Raw genomic sequence first — 17711 nt, 5'->3', positions numbered from 1 at the left:
TCTTTATAGAAGAAAAGATAATGTGTTTTACTTTTTGGTACCTAGAACACATTACAGTGATGTGGAGCCATTAAATATGCAGATTAGTAGTGTTCAACGTATGAAGGATGAAAACAAAGTCTAGCAGCTTGCTGTGCTTTGGATTTTTATAATGCTGCTATAAAGTCTTCAGAAAAAGCTTTGGGTTTGTATGTGATGGTATAAGAAACTGCACTGTACTAAATATTCTATGTATTTGCTTTTCTAAATAATAAATTCCAGCAAACCTGGCATAGGTAATTTTTTTTTTTTTTTTAAGTCAGACACGGAAAAAACCTCAAACCTACTAAAACTAACCCACTGTCTCACCCTCAAAATGCTGCCTATCTCCCAGCATTTTTGATTGTGGAGTATTTCTAATTATAATCAGACCTGGATAATTCATGTTGAGTTTATCATAAGTAGTAATATTTGTAATATTTAACTGGTAAATAAAACTGCACTATTCTTTGTATCTAAGCATGTTGTACTGGAGTTTTAAAGCTTAAATAATTCACATACATGAAAACTTTCTTAACCTACTGCTAAGGTCACTCAAATTTTCTGTCACTGCGTTTTTTTAAAATCAAGGAAAATTTAAGTTAAGGAAATACTAGTTTTAAATCAATCTCACTTCATATGCCTTAGCTCAGAAGCATCCTAAAGTACTTTGAATGTACTGAACCTTGTCACTTCTTTGTGCATCTGTCACATTCCTCGCTTTCTGTCCCAAGCACAGTCTTTGCTGGCTTCGCTACCAGGCCTTCCCGGATAGCTATAAAAAAACCCAACAAAATTGTGAAAATAAAGAAATCTCAAGATGGTTTGCAGTTTAGGAAGGATGACCTGCAGGAGAGATGTATTCTAGAAGGCCACAGAGAGGTTTGGATGGTCTTGTAAATTGCATGAAGATTTTTTTTTTCCCCCAATAAGCTACTTCTGCTTTACATGTAAACTTGATTTGTTAGCCCCATTATTCCTAAGAGCACTTTCACTGTGTTGCCTCTGGGTTGGTTCACAAAGCAGCTTTTCGCTACAGTTTGCTTCACTTCTGTTTTGTACCATTGTTTAAGGCAAAGTGAATCAAATAGATAACAAAGAGCAAACAACTCAGTCCAAGGCAGTTGTGGAATGTGATGCTAATTTGATACTTTCATTTACTGAATCATAATAGAATGTCAGTCTTGGAGATAGCAGTGCAGCTGAAAATAGAGGGTTTTAACACAAAGCTTTAGGTTTTCCAGTCTTGCTGAATGTGATCAAACATCTTCTAAGTACTGAAACAGTGCATAAATTTTGCGTTTCTTAGCCTAAAAAGAAGAAAGAAAACACTGCCTTTTAGATCTGCTCAAAATGTTTCTAAAAATCTTCAGAGTCAAATAGTGGAATCAAAGCTGCATATCTCCAAACACGAGTAAAATCCTTGTGTGTAACTGGGTTAATTGTTGTGTAGAGTATTTTGTAACTTGCTGGAGTGCTCTGATGTGATTTGATCCAGGCTTAACTGTGAGAGGAAGTAGTAGTTAGGTATTGATTTGATGCGTAATAAAAGTAGTTTGGGGCTTGATTTACTTTGCTGTTGGGTTTCCAGATTCTGAGGAACTGAAAAGAAAGGAGCTCTTTTGACCCAGCATGTAATTTTTTGGTGCGTCTGGAAACCATCTTGAGCATCTTCTGTGGAGAGGTTAGGAAACAATGAAGCCACGTAAACGCATACAAGGAAATAGATAAGCTGTTTGTGTGACACAATTGCATGCTAAACATAGCTCTGGGATATTTTGCTTCTGGGAAATCATTAATATAAGTGAGAATGTTTTTTTAAAGCAGGCATACTTTTCTCCTGTTTCTCTCAAAAGCAGAGAAACAGGCATTGACTTGCAACAGGCACGTTTGTCCAGGAACACACGCAAGAAATAGGAGAATTGATAAATCACGCTGTTTCCACTCTTTCAGAGAATTACTCATTCGTTTGTGTCACCTGTCATGCTCACCTAAGCAACAGCAATTTGTTCTCTGACCTTAGTTCTTTCAATTAAAGATGCTGCTTTTTAGTCATCAGCTATAGTGCAGTTAAGTCCACCTGTAAGTTTAAAAAAGCAATTTTTGTCAATAAATGCAATTTTATAATATGAAAATGAATATCAGTGTGATTTCCTTTGCTTATTTTCTTTAAATTATTTAAAAAATAAAAATCATTGTTCTGAAAGTTCTAACTGAATAAGATTGTCCCCCTCATAATCTGATCAGTATGTAAAACTGTGCTCACTGAAATACCTTGAGTTTCACTAATCCACATGGCTTTATTACTGCTGTTCCATTTTATTCCCAATGAATTTTCCGATGTATCTGTGCTTAAGATACTTTCTTCACCCTGCTTTCTTTCAGCCATGTGATAAATTCTGTTTTCTTCCACTGCAATTTTTAGTACTGTCAAATTATTTACTAGCCAGTGCTGTTATTTCAAGATGTAGTTAATAATTAACATGAAACCAGATCTTTTTAAGGAAGGTTATTTTCTGATGACTTTAAAAAATCCTAGAAGTTGAAAATACTATTATGCTTCATAAGGATTTGTTGGAAATAAGACTATACTCTCAGGTGGTCAGTCTCTAGTTTGAATTGCCTGCTAGGTTTCAGATAAGCCAGTAACAGTAATGTCTTGGCTCACTGGAGTCAACTCACGTATGTTAATAATATCCACTCATAAATTCAGAGTAACACTTTGCCTGTAATTTCAGATCCTACAGCAAGGGTTTGTATACAGTTGCACTGAATTAAAATGCTACACACTTGCCTTAATTTTCATTGAGTATTGGGATCAAGATCAAGGGCTTTTTATGTAGGGCAGTGTGTTTTCTTGCATTTGGAATACAAGCAACTCTCAATTCCTTGAAGAGATTCAGACAACATTTTAACCCTTATTCACTTGTTTGATGATGTCTGGGTTAAGATATTCTTATGGTCCCTTAGAAACATCTTCAGGACTGATGGCCTGTTTTTCCTCTAACACGTTCTTTTTAAGCATTAGGTTTATAACAACGGAGAAATTTAGGATTATATCTAGTCTAGGGTTTTCCTGTCAAATAGAGACCTGGCAAGACTATTTTATGTTGTTGGCTGGTTTGTTTTTTTTTTTTTCCTTAGGCCGTCATAATGGCTCCCTGGCCACAGTGTTGGGGAGGTTTTGTTGAGAGTGAAGGCTGGCAATTTGGTTTGGAGAATGCACAGAGCTAAGGAAAGTGTAGGATTTCGAAGAGAAGTAATTCCTTCCTGAACTGAGAGACATTGTGAGACTTACATGGTATCTTGTCACCAGTTATGATGTTGGAAGAACTTCACCTGCAACTTATATGCTATATATACACACATGCATATACATATTTATACATATGTGTGTGTATATATATATATATATATATATAAAATAGAAAAAAATCTTTTGAGAATTTAACATCTCTTTATGGAGGAAACAGTTAAACATTAGATGTCTACAGGATGATTCACAGACTGATAAGCCATTTAGACCTAAGCAAGCTGATAAGTCTTTCATTAACTCAATGCCTGAATCTTCTGAAAAGATTCTGCAGCCCCCAGAGTTAAGGGGCAATGCTCAAATCCCAGTGGGAATGGAAATGTGTTTAATCTAAAAAGGCAATGTCATTTCTAGTACTTTGTGTTCAAGGGCTGCATTCACAGCTGAAGAAGCTCTACATTAATCACAGCTTGGGGTTCCCTGGGATGTTGCAGAAGTGTCTGGGCAAAGATTGGATAGTGGGGCTCTGAGAGCACTCAAGTCCTTCTCATGCTATAGATTGGGGATCTAATGGGACCCTGATCTTTGAGTTTTGTGAAGATTCCTGTATGCTGGGCACGTTTTCTACCTTAGCTTTTTATCAGAGTATTTCATCAGTAACCTTTTACCATTTGTGTTTAGTCTTTGTCCTTTCAGAGTGCAGCAGAAGCTATATTTCAATATCTCTTGACTGTAGCGTATTTTGAAGAAATTAATTCTTGTCTCATGTCTTGATATCCATATACATTGCTAGCTAGTCTGTATACCACCATTAGACAGAAGAATAGGTCTTTGGCTATTGCATTAGTGCCTAAAGGGGATCATATATTGAAAGGAGAGGCTTGTCTGGGAGTTTGGTATTCATGTTCTGTAGTTGCTGATGTCAGTTCAGTGTTCAGCCTTTGACAAGGGCAAGCCGTGAAGGATGTGCACCTTGAACATCTGGAGAAAAAGCTTCTAGCTCTACATCCCTCTCTTTCCCAGAGAGTGGGCTCTGTTGGTGTTTAATTAGAAAAGCAGGTGGGTTTTTAAAAATGTTTTGCTGCTTAACATGGCTTGGTTATAATAATGTTTCTGTGACAACTTTTTTTTAGCTGTACTATTGGCCACTGCATTGTGCAGATGTGCCTGTGCATACTGGACTAGAGGACATTATGTAGCTGTTCTACAAAGATTTAGTCAAAGCTAAAATATTCATCTGACTGTACCATCTGTCTTGTGCTGTCTCTCCTCTACGTGTTCCTCAGGCTCCAGCATTGCTTGCACAAAAAGTCACATTCTGATTGTTGTCTTTCTAGGTCTGCAGTGAGCAAGTTCTAAATATTCATAATGTTATGTATATATCATGCTAGGTGGCTGTGTATTATTAGAAATCCTGGGCTTTAAGCACACTGTCATCCATTGTTCAGTAAACACAATTACATTGCCTGATCTTTCATCACTTCTCTAATGAATCCACACTAATTGATTAATCAGTGCTGTTGCTTCACTATGATAATCCCATATGAGAAGTAGTAGTAACGTAACCAGCAATTGCTAATATATGCTGCACACTGAGGGAAAACATAATGTAATACATGGCAAACCCCAGATCAGGAGGAACAGAGTGGTGCCTTGGCCAGGCCTCACCTTCCACAGCGCAGCACTGTCTTACTGGAGGAGGGGTGGGCCAGGTGGACCTGATTCTAGTTAGTATTTGGATGTGAGTGTGATCTGCTGATTACTGGTACAGGGAACATCTCAGGCCATCACTGATGAGTTGCCCAAAAACGCATATCTGAGATGTGGGCAATGTGATCATCTATATCTTTTTCTAAGTTTCATCTGGTGTTGGTTACTGAAGTGACTGTCGTCTTGACTTAAATTTGGCTATGACAGTGACTTCTACAACAAGATAAATAGCATTCTTACACCATTACAGCATCTCACTGATGTTACTGTTTAATTTCCAAAGCAATGAGTAGAGCTTTCTGATCTAAGATTAAGCTTCGTGTTTGCTCTCGCAGACTATGACTGGTGCTTAGCAGGCTGATGGATGGTAATGATTTGGGTTTCCTTGCTGTTACAGAATCAACAGATCTATAGATTTCTGTTGACCAGCCTAGCTTGTTTAAGGCATTACATTATATGCTGCGTTCATAGAGAGAATTAGCAGCAAAATATCAAATACAATTTTTAGTGAAGTCCCTTTTTTAACCTTGAAAATTGGTGCGGTTTTAAAATGTTGGAAACCATTGGTGTTCATTCCCACTGTCGTTGGTGACAGTGGTGAAGATAAACATCATTTTCATTTGTGTGAAAAAGACAACTGAATTGAATAAAGGACTTATTGCCAAGAATAAAGATGCAACGCTAAAGTACATTTGTATATTCAGCTTTTAGATTATATACTTTTGTTAGAAGTATTTCAGATAATATTGAGGGCATATTAGTATAGCAAAAGCAAAAAGCTTTGTTTTGGCACAGCAATTATCTTTGTACATTTTTTCCCTTTTTTTTTTTTTTCCTGTGCTGTGCATTAGTGGGTTGTTCTGTGGGGTTTTGTGTTAAATGTTCAGAATTAGTCATTTTATGTAGTTTGAATGAAATCCAAATCCTTTTTTTTTTGTGAAAATGGTTATCTGGCATCATATAGAAGACTGTCTAGATAACATTTACATGTTCACTAACTAATGCTTTCATGAAGAAATTGTCCTGATGTAATGTATGGTGATTTCAGAGAATTTTCATGAACTTTTTCAAAAGGAGCAACCAGTTCCTCTTCACACAGATAAGAAAGGAGCTGAAATACAGATTTGTAGTTTGCGAATCTTTTGTAAAATGTTTTGCCAATTAAAGAGTTTGGGCGGTTTAAATAAAGTGAGATGAGCCAGAGAAGATAAAGCTAATGTTCTCTTGATCTGACAAAATTTGATGGATTTTCTTGTAGACATGATTTTCTTTCCCAATTTTGCCATATTAATTGTCCGATGGCAGTTTCCAACCAAGAGAAGACACTAGTATGTATCAGTAGAGCTAATGATAGTGCAGTTTTTCAATGATGCTTGTTGCCATGGGAATACTTACAAATAATTTATGTAGTAACTCAAACATCCAAAGGATGTGCACTTTCTTTTTTTTTTTTTCATCTCTAAGTGGTTGATAGAGAAGAAATCACAAGTTTTAACTTGGAAATGCTTGCTTCTTCGCTGCCTTGCATTGCTGATAACACTGGTAAATATCTGTAAATTAAAGACAACCCACAGATTTAGCAATAGTCCATAAAACTCTAACTAAAACATAAAAAGGTAAATAAAATACAAATAGTAATATCCTAGCAGAATCTCAGGATCTATCTACATGGCTTCTAATACCTAGGCACAAGAATAGCTGTGCTTCAGGTCAGCCAGAGTCTTTTTAAATACTTTTAGCATGGATGCCCTCAAATTAATCGTCTTGCTGAGATGCAGATAATACCAACTCAGGCACACTGATTTCCTAATCATGCTTTGTAGTGTCTGGTTGGCCTGTAGTGCAGACAGACAGCTTGTATATGTCTTCAAAAGATCAGGTAGGCACACTCAGAAAGAATAGAATGTTATTTAAGTCAGTAACATTCTTTACTTAATTTTGCTCCTACTTTCATAGTTTTCATCAGAAAAAGAGCTATAAACTGACTTTAACTCTTTCTGCAGGTATTGGTAAACTAATTTTTATCTGATACTGGACAGAGCTTGGGTTTTCTAATTGTAGAAAACAGAGGTTCATTATCTAAAATTCTGTGCACCATATAGAATCCTAATGTGTTTTTCACCATGAGATCCCTATAGAAGCATTCAGTAGTGTCTGTACATTTGAATGTCCATCTGATCTAAGTAGGCAGTCAAAAATCAGCATGATAAACAGGGAAGAGAGCTAAGAAATGTGTCCTTTGTTTTAAACGTGCCAATGGTCCTGTGGCTGTCTATTTACACCATTCTTTCAGTATTTATTCCACTATTGACAGATTCTAAAAGTTGTCAGCACTTGCCATATTGCTTTTCAGCAGTTTTTTGCTTGTTGTGTGCTGTGAGTCCTGTGTCATCATCCCTCACTCTGCACCCCCTGAAACATTTCCTTTAACTTCAAGAATTGGTTCTTGGCCAGTAGAGATGCTAAATCCAAATATTTATCAATATGATATCAATGTTTTTAAAAGCTACTTTCTACTGCTTTGGAAAAGACATTGCTTACATGTCACCCTGGGAATTTTTAATGTTGGGCTTAAGTCCAGAGTTTTATGTCAGGAAAACTACTTCAGAAGACTTTTAACTGAGGCGGTTTTTCCATTTTTATTTTCCTCTGAGCCTTTCACAAAGGGAAATACTTAAGTAGTCAAGCTGCACCTCTTCCTTCCCTTCACCCATGCAGATCTGCCAACAGATGTGAACTCCAATACTGCTGAAACTAGTGCAATGTTAAAGATATTTTTCATCTGAGGACTCTTGGAGAATTTTGTGACTGAAATTGTGTATAAATTCTGATATCCAAGCCTAAAACAATCCTGGCAGCTCTTGAAAATAAAGAACTTAATGTATGTGTAGGACTTTAAGAAACAGAGCATTACCACAGAATGCTGAGGAGCATTACTGCAGAAAATGCTCCTCAGACAGATTTTTTGGTTTTTTTTTTTTTTTTGGATAGTTAAGGCTGGAACCAAATTAGGAGTAGATAGAGCAGGAAAGGTTAGGTAGAACATTTGAAGGTTGATATTGGCAAGGTGTGTTTTACATGTAGAGGTTGAACATTTCCAGAAAAGCTCAGTGGGAGCTGAAAAGGTGAGAAACTGTCTGGTATAGGCTGTGTCCCTGAAGAACCAAAGCTGGTTCACGTTGACTCCTGTGCTCCCTGGGAGCTGCATTTGATATTAACATCATCTTGCCTATGTAGAAGACAAGGACTTAAAGGTACCTGCTGACTTTGGACCAGTGGTAATTAGAAAAGTAGAAGACAGTGCCTGCCAAGCTCAGCCTCATGAGGTACTCTCTCTCCTGTCTTCTCAGTCCGAGAGCCCTGTTTCCCACTGAACGTTTGCCCTCATATTCTTTTAGCAGTTGTTGACCATTGAGCTAAGGCATAAATCATAATTCTGAAAATATCTGTGTGTGTATAAAAGGTTCCTATCCCACTTTCTGCAATGGTACCAAGTTCTTCTGCTGAACTGCACACATTATACAACTCCTAACTCAGAGTTGTCCAAAGTAGTTAGACCTGCCAGGGAAGGAGGTTTCAGCCAGGTTGGTCTTTGCACCAGTATCGTTCAGTTGTGATGATACCCTTAGCAGAGAGCTGTTAGCAAACAATTTAGGGGAATAATTTCTTACTCTAGACTGATTCCCAGGAGATAGTCTATTTATGCCCTTGGTTTAAAATATCTTTTTCAAGTGCCAGGACCACAGCTCATTACAATATTCAAGAAATCCATTGGTAGTTGAGAAGGAGGAAAATGTGGCTGTTGTAGTTCCTGAACCAGTCGTGTAATTGCTAGAAGCTGTACTATGTTACGGCTTTTCTTTGTGCTGTGCTAATTAAACATGAATCCACTTGCATATTATTAAAAATATCTGAAGATGTACAGCTATTCTTATGTTCAAAAATATCTTTTACCAGTCCAGTAGAATACATTTCCATTGACAACACTGAAAGACACTGTATGATTCTTATTTTCATATTTATTTCCTGCCTAAAAATCATCTTTAATAAGTGATTAATTGCATTTGTAGATATTGCACAATTGCATCAATTATCCCTTTCAAATTAATTTCATTCTGAATAGTTGAGAGGATGATGTATTTCAATCAGTAAGTGAAATGAAAGTATTGTAAGCTATTTAAAAATACTTGCCACATTTTATGGAGGTAGAGAGATTTAATCAAGCAGACCGCTGGGTGGGGGAAGAGGGAAAAACAGAAACATGTGGTTAAAAACCAAACCAAACCAAAATAAATTAAAAAAAAAGCCAAACAACCCCAAACTAACCAACCAACCAACCAAAAATAAAAACACTGAATTTTTTTCCCCTTCCATTTAGCCTCATTTTATTAGCTTGCTTTGCATTGGATTCTATCCTGGATATATTGGTCATAGTTATACTGTGGGGTATGTTAGGTGGTTTTATTATTGGAATTTTTTTATTGGGATAAATAAGTTGTGGTTATAAATATACTTGTTTAACTATGACAGCTTGCATGTCTGTTGATTAATGCCTTCTCTTTCAGACAAGCTCTGTAATATTTAAGAATATACTGAGCAATTTGCTCAATTTTCTATTATCGGTTGGTATTAAAATGATGTTTGGTACTTCATCGCACTTATTTAGAAGGAAAAAAGGAAAGATGTTAAAATAACATTAATCTAGAATTTTTTTGAGGTAAGCATGCTTTTGCAATATTAAGCACTTCTTGAATGTATTTCAGGAAGTGGTTTTGGGTGTTCATAAATCTGTGTGGGCAGGAAGATGGTCTGGTGTTAGCTTGGTAATGAAAGGTTAGCTAAGCAGATGAAACAGATATTGACACCAACATTGTTTTGGTATCTATGAAAATGACTTCTGAATTTTGTGTAACTCATTGGAAGTTAGTGTTTTACAATGTGTAATGTTTAACCTGTTCAGAGCAAAGGTGCTTTAACAGATTTCTGCTAACTGATAACTTGTTATGTATTTCACTTGTCAGTGTTAGCTGGCGTTGAGATAGCCTGACTCCGTACTCTGTAAATAATAAAGGTGAAAGAACTGGAGACTGCTGATGTAGGGGGTTAGAGTGACAGTTTCAGTTAGGCCCACTGTGAGTTTAAGGCCAAATGGAGGAAACCAGATACTGATTTTAAGTCTAAATAATTTTTAAAACCAGTGTTTTATTTTATTCTCCCTTTCACAGTCTGAGGGTGGCAATGAAGAGCACTGGTTATTGTGTTCAAAGTTTCTTAGCCATTTCAGAAATGCAGATACATGCACGCAACTTAGGTTTTTTTCCCAATAGACTAAAGTGAAGTGTCAGAGGTTGCAAATGACACTGTCTGTGACTGCTGGATGTTATACCAAGATATGTATAACTTTGGCTTAAACAAGGTTATCTTAACCTGTGCATGGTTATATTATTGCTGAACACAAAAGGACCTTTATGGGTGTTCCTTGAGCTATATAATCTTGTGGATCATCTTTTGTTTGCAGTGGCAGCTGTTGCATTTATTATTGTAACTAAAGGTAGACACCTTTACTTTGTTTAATGTGGACTAATTGGTGTGAAAATATTTATGAAAGAGCTGATTTTTAAAGCTAAAAATAGTGGTATGACTTTTTAAACCTGTTCTGGCTGTCAGAAATGCTCACAGGATCCTGAAAGTGTTGCTAAAAATGTTCAAGTTTTAAATACGGTAATTAAAATTGTCTGTTTTGAGAGCAGTAGATGAGACATTTCCTGCATTTGTAAGCTATGTATTCCTTTCACTCCCAGGTTTCCTTGCATCTGACTGTTTGTTATGTTGGTAGAATCTGAACTCCTACTGAACCTTCTTGGAAGAAGGTTTAGTGTTGGCCAAGCAGGGGGAGGGAACTCTGCAGCCTGCCACCCTGCTTCGTGACCTTCTGCTTTAGGGTTGGATGCCTTTCCTTTGTTATAAAAAGCTGTTGCCTACAGGGAGTATAATACTCTAAACTGGAAATTCAGATACACATTTTCACTTTCAACTTTGTCATTAAAAGAAAGTTTTGGATAAAGACGTTTTCCCTTGGGAACACTGGATTGCAGGAACACACATGGAGTAGATACCATGTGTGTTCCTTCTATTTATAGATCTTACTTATTTCCTTCAAGTTTACAGTTAGTGTTTGATTACCATTTTATACTATTGAGTGTACCCTGCACTCCAGATTTTTCTTCAGTTGTTTGTGCAGACTTCCTAGTCTCTAAATTGATCTAGTTCTGAGGTTTGTCTCATGTTGGTTATCATTAATTAAAATATTTTTTCCCAAGTAGACAAGTATGTTTTTTGCTGCATAGCAAAAAATCTAGAAGTGATATGTTTGCAGTGTTAGAACAAGAAGTTTGCAGACAGTATAAGAATAGTTTTCTGAGCCTAAAATGAAGAACTGAGGTGATATAAGGCCCTTTTGTGGTCCCTGGTGGCCTGTGGATATTTAGAAATCTTTCTTACTGGATTAGGTAGTATAGACCATTCCTGGGTGAAGGTGAAAAATGTTGCTGCAGAAGAAACTCAACAAAAGAGGTTAAAATGTAATGCAAATCTACACTATAACCAGAGTTTAGTTAGAAAACATATCTGGTACATTTTTTTTAAAGATATGAAAATCTAGATTTTCTGGGTTGCAATGACAATGGAAAAACAGAGAAATGGGACAGCAGTCTGATATGTTAACTGCTCAGGGCTGCACCTTTTATTTGAAGTAAAACCAGTTATTTGAATAATTTTCAGTCAATTTTGTCTCTCTCTGTTTTGCTAGCTAGAAATAGATATTTTCAGGTCTCTGTCCAAGAAGTGTCATTGTTGGGTTTGGGGGTTTTTTGAGTTTTGTTTTGTTTGGGTTTTTCTTTGTTTGTGTGTTTGTGTTTTTTTTTTTTTTTCTTTAAATGTTGGTTTTGTGTTTGTTTCTTTGTTTGTTTTTTAACAAAGTGAGCATTTTCCAAAATTAAGGGGAAAAAATGGAGTGTTTCTCACACTTCCTAATCTCAGTATTTATTGCTAGGGATAATACATAGACATGCTGACTGTTGAACTGTGAAGTCTCTGCATGTTCTCAGAAAATAAAATATTGCTGGTATGAACTCTTGTCACTCTTTCTACTTTTATATGTACAAGTTTATCTAATTTGAAATCTGTATAAGCATTTGGGTTACAGTTGTTTGCAGAGGGCTAATTAATAGGATCCCTCTTACCTGCCTTAGTCCTAATTTGATGAACATGCTTTTTGCAGCACTAAGAAACATTGTCTAATTCAAACTATTCATATGTAAATAAATTTTAAAACTTCCATTGTTCTTATATACATATATACTTTTTTGGCTTCTTTTTTTTACCACACCATTTTGGATTTTATTCCTATTTCCTAAGTGAAAACTACAGTTGTCACTGTCAATGTGAATCTATTGCACTGTCAGTTGAATTTGAGTCAGGTTTTGGGTTTCATTGTCATTAATTCTGCTACTATTGAAAAACTGACAGTCAAGTCTTTAAAATATAAAAAGACTGAGAATTTTTGTGTGTATTGGATCATTGTCTTCTAATAACATCTTGTGCATGATTGGTTTGCTATCATTCTGCTAGTTGGGCAGGAGATAATCTGTTTAAATTTACTGTGGTTCCAATGAAATGCTGAAGTATGAAAGGAATTTGTCCATTCGTGTGATTTTTACGTGACTGGAGCTCTAATGTAGCTCTCAGAGAGCTCAGTCATGATTTCAGTGTTATGGTTCATGTTTCCTTGATCAGTTAAGCCTTTAAATATATCTGGCTTTGTGTTTACTGACTTGAGCTTCTGATAGTCTGTGACATGTGTGAGTGCTGTGTGCCTTTAAATCAAAACAGGCAGTGGTGTGCAGGATGGGGTCTGTGACATTGAGTTTATCCCTGTGGCATTTCTGAACTCCTTCAGCACACTTCTGTCCAGCTCAGGAGAGGGTAACTTTCCTTTAGGAGCTTTTACCCTTAAATTACAACACACAGCAACAAAACAAAACAAAACAAAAAAGTTGTACTATCAGTTAGGGACTCCAAACTTTGTCTTCTAATTCCTCACAGAATTTGTGTCTTGTGAAATGACAAAAATGTGGAAATGTGGGACTGTTGGGCGCCTCATAAGGCTGGACCATTTCTTCTCTGGCAGAAGACTGTCCTGAAACATCTGTGATGTGTTTAGAAATCTGTTCTCAAAGACCTCTACTGTAGGTCTGATATCTTTTGTATTTATAATAACTTTCTTACTAGTTTCAAGACATTTTTGCTGGTCTGGTCTTTAGCAGAAAATCAAGGTGTTGATAAGAACCTTTTAGCTTGACTGTAACTGTGCCCTTACCAATGCTCTTCTGTGCCACTAAACAAGTCTGAGAGTAGACTTGGTAATTGAAAAAATGGTTCCTCACGGTTTAAAGCCTGTGAATCAGTCAACAGAAACATGAGACTGTGTTCTGAACATCCCTATTTGTCATTACTGTGATATGTGTTTCCCAAGAGGTGGAGATGGAGGACGAGTATGGAGGTAACTTCACTACAGCGACAACAGTAACCAAAAGCCCAGAAATAGAGAAATAACATATCTTATGCAGACTTGTGTAGACTACAAGGGAGGCTTTAAATAGCAAAACAGTTTTGAGGCATGAGTAACAAGGGCTCTGTCATGCACTGAACAGCACTGCGTTGCAGGCAATGTCTAGAAGAAAAATTCTTCTCGGTAATTCACAACCCAAAATCTGCTCATGGCTTGGCTCTTTTAAACGTTTCCAGAGGAAGACCTTTTTGTAGCACAACTGCTTTCAGTGGTTAGTTAAAGGAGGTTTAGCTTTGTTGGGAACATTATTGTTAAGAGATTTGTCTGCAGCTGGCATCCATTGCTACTAAGGTGCGATCCTTTTTTCAAGCTGAAGTCAACCTGTGAAGGCTTTGTGTCAGATTGTGTTGCTAATGGTTGAGGTTAAGTTCCTGATTTATGAAGGTAGTATGGAATATGCTTTGTGTAACAGGAATTGCTTGTTTAACATGTGGTTCCACTGTGAAAAGTGGTTGGAAGAGATGGCACATAGTCAGTACAGGTTTTTAAAAATAGTTCTTCCATTAGTGGCAGAACTTTGCTTTCAGTGAGCTATATTGGTCTTGCAGTGGAAGCCAAGTCTGTTGGCTTGTGCTCTGATTAACACACAAAGACAATCACTACCAATATTATAGGTTCAAAAGCAGTGCGTGAACCAAATGGGATCCAGCTTGATTTATACTCCGAGGGTTTGCTTCCAAGGCTGGTCATGATTCTTTTTCAAAACACAAAGCAACTTACTCTCACCCCCAACTGTCTTGATATTAACCAACTTAAAATAAGATCTACAAATCTTTGAGGAACTGAAAACACCAAATGTTTAAAGCCTTCTTTCTGAGTAGAACCATCTCTTGAGAGAAGTTGGAAGTTTTAATATACAGTGTAGAGCTTTTATGGAAAATTAAATTACTTATCTAGTTGGCTTTGTTGTTTGGCCTTAATTTATAACATTGTTACCTTTTGCCTTGAGACAACTTGATATGGCAAATATAGACATTGGAAAACTATACCACTGCAACAAGAAAAAAATAATGATTAACTTTAGGCTTTATCCAGTTAAGATCAAGCTCTGAATTGAATTCTCTTAGTGTGTTGACAGCTGAAGATTTATGTTTTCCAGCTATGTTCCTGTTGCAGTTGGCAGAAGTGACCTCTGCAAAGAAGGTCTTTGTTACAGATTTTGCTCTGTTTACATTATTGCCATACAGGTCGCAATGAAGTATAGCACATTAAAGCTAATATATCACCTGCTGACAGTGGTCTTATCTCATTGGTACCTCTTTCCCTCTCCCAGTATGAGAAAAATGCAAACATTAGGAGTCTAAGGGTCTCAAAAAGAAAGTTATATGTTATCATTTACAAAAGCTTTAGCATTCATGTCAGGTCCCTGTGTGCACTGTATTTTTGTGTCTGGCCAAGTGGTTACATAATTTATTTTTCTGTGAAATTACCACAAAAACATGGTTTTGCCAGTTAAATGCTACTAAGGGATAGAAAGAGTAGGAAGAGAAGAAAAGGGGAAAAATAAAAAGACAGCTATTGGATTTATCTAAGGTCTGTGGAATTTATTGTGAGAAAAGTAATGTCTCAAGGATGGGAAACAGTGACATTCAGGCTAGGTAGGCAGAACCAGGCACTTCTCCCATGGAAGCATGGTGGGCCTATGGTTGAGGATGCCCTCCTGTTTCTCCAAATGCTGTCACACATGCTGTGTACAGAATAGGTCTTTCAGTCCTTACTGTCAGTGAGATGATGTTGTTTTTTCTGACTTGTTTTTTCTTCCAAATACTGACTCATAAATGCAAATACAGCCATTCTTCTATATGCATAAATATGTGTGTAATTTCAAAGAGTGCTCTGAAATCTCTCAACAGGGTGCTTGCCAGGTATCCTTTCAGGATGGGGAGATGAACCTCACTGGACCCGCAGAACTCTTGCCTCAGAGGGCCCGGCTCCCTGCCAGGTAGGAACACTGTTGAGTGGTCTATCAACATGCATGGTCTATCAACATGCAAGACAAGACTGACCTCATTCCAGGTGTACCTGTGAATCTGCACTGTGCTGCTCATCAGCACAATCAGTTCCTTCTTGTTTCTTTCTCATCCTAACCATGGACTTGACTCACATACTGAAGCACATATCTGTGCATGACAACTTTTTGCCCTCGTTGATCAATCTAAATAATTTTATTGTCGTTGTAGGGCGAAATATGCTACTATTGTATACTCTGTTTTCTACTGAGTCCTACAAGTATTTAATGTCTTAAAGTAAAGGATATTCTTAGGCAGTATATCTCAATAAATAACCAGTCATCTGAGCCATATAATCCTAACCTGATCTTTTGCAGTTAAAATGTCATATTTGGTTTTGAGTGGTAAGGTTATTACTTTGCTATAACCTGTAGTAAATTTTATATCTATGTATATACACTGTGAAAACTGAAGCAAATATTTGCAATATTTCCCTGTGCATTGTCTCACTAGAGGACTCAGATGAAATGCATCATTTTCCTCTCTTCATTTATATCAACCCACAGATGGTCAATAGTATTATAAGTAAAGGTGGTAGTGATGACATTGATTGTTTAGGAAATAACTTTTATTTTGAACGGTCTAAATTTTGAGTGAAATTTAGGTAAATATATGATCTCAATTGGAATCCAATACAGTAAAATTTGAGACCTGCATAGCTGAAACAAGAGGAAACTAGATATTCTTAAGAGCCTTAATGATAGGTTTGGAATTTATTGTTCCTGAAATCATAGGGAGAATTCTACATGGCTGAAGTAAGTGGAAAAAAAAATAAAACCAAACCCAAAACCCAGCAATTTACATTTGTTATAACAAATTTAAGAAGCCAGAATGCAATATAGTGGCACAAAGTCAGTCAGATTTTTTGTAGTTATAGTAGAGGATATGACATGACAAATTCAGAGCAAAATATTTCTGTGCTACTATTCTCCTGTATCATCATAAGCTTATATTTCAGTTTTAACTCATGATTCAGGTTGTGCTGGTCACCTTTTTGAATAGACAGAGGAATTCAGTCCTCTGTCCAGTATGTTGTGTTTGTTGCAGAGCTATAGTAGTATTGTAGCACATTGTATAATTAAATTAAGAACTGTTATATAACAAACTCCTACATGACAGCTGAAATGTCAAAATTTAATTTGTTCCGATTTTGATTATAGCAAATAATCATTTGCTATAATTCTGCATCTTATAGTTGTTTGTCAAAACAGTATAAAACAAAAACCATGAAATAAACAGTATCTGCATGCCTTAAGCATTTATCCTTGTAAACACCTGAGAGAAAACAACTGTTAATAGTCCTACTTTACCTGGGAAACAGGCACAAAATTATATCCCCAAATTGTGTGGGGAACTTTGTGCTTGAAAACTCCTATGTGCATTTTTCTTTCCTCTTGGAGGCCTCCTTGTCACATACTTTGTATCCTATTTTGTAGTTTCTTCTCCTGCTTGCTGGTACTGATATACATTTTTGGAGAGATGTGAAAAATTTGGTCCTTGGCACATTTTTAATGGAATAAATAAAGATAAGACCAATGAGAATTCCCTTGTAATTTCTGCAGATGATTATTTATTTATTTATTTATTTGTTGGTAAAGATGATGCTCAGCGTAATGGAAGCCAAGCTAATGCCATCAGTGTAAAAAATTTGTCATTTTTTTTCTAGTTTTCCTTCATGTTCTGGACTAGTACAGAAAGATTTGTAAAGTACAGCAGAGTCTTGATACTCCACAGAAGTCAGGTAGAAATTTGGCAGAACCTTTAATGCTGAATCCCTTAGCATGCTGGATTTGGTCTTTTCCAACCTAAACAATTCTATGGAAACCTTGCTTTTCATAGTGAAAAATTACTGTTAAGGAACTTGAGTCTAAGTAAACATAAGTCTACATGGAATGGATCTTTAGCTTAATACCAGAGAATTAGCTGAAACTCAAAGGGTAATTTGTGCATAGATAATTCATTATGTGTTTTCATTATCTTCTGTTTTGCTGTCTTCCCACTTTTTAGCAGAGGTCAGGGTCAGTTCCTTGGTTTAAGCACTGTAGATACATAATTAAAGCGTAACTGCAGGGTTTTTTCCTTTTCCATATTT

The 17711-nt window shown here is 36.5% G+C and overlaps 1 protein-coding gene across 1 annotated transcript in view; it reads left to right on the top strand.

Moving 5' to 3' along the window:
• PARD3B (par-3 family cell polarity regulator beta) overlaps positions 1–17711 on the top strand; it is a 411926-nt gene that overhangs the window by 166442 nt on the left and 227773 nt on the right. The window contains exon 5 of the mRNA XM_054381001.1: positions 15464–15552. Coding sequence (XP_054236976.1) covers positions 15464–15552 — 89 coding nt within the window. The remainder of the gene's footprint in view (positions 1–15463; positions 15553–17711) is intronic.

The sequence above is a fragment of the Indicator indicator genome, chromosome 5, assembly GCF_027791375.1.
Source record: "Indicator indicator isolate 239-I01 chromosome 5, UM_Iind_1.1, whole genome shotgun sequence".
Lineage (NCBI taxonomy): Eukaryota > Metazoa > Chordata > Aves > Piciformes > Indicatoridae > Indicator > Indicator indicator.
The sequence above is the reverse complement of the archived record's forward strand: the minus strand, read 5'-3'. Positions and strand labels throughout refer to the sequence as shown.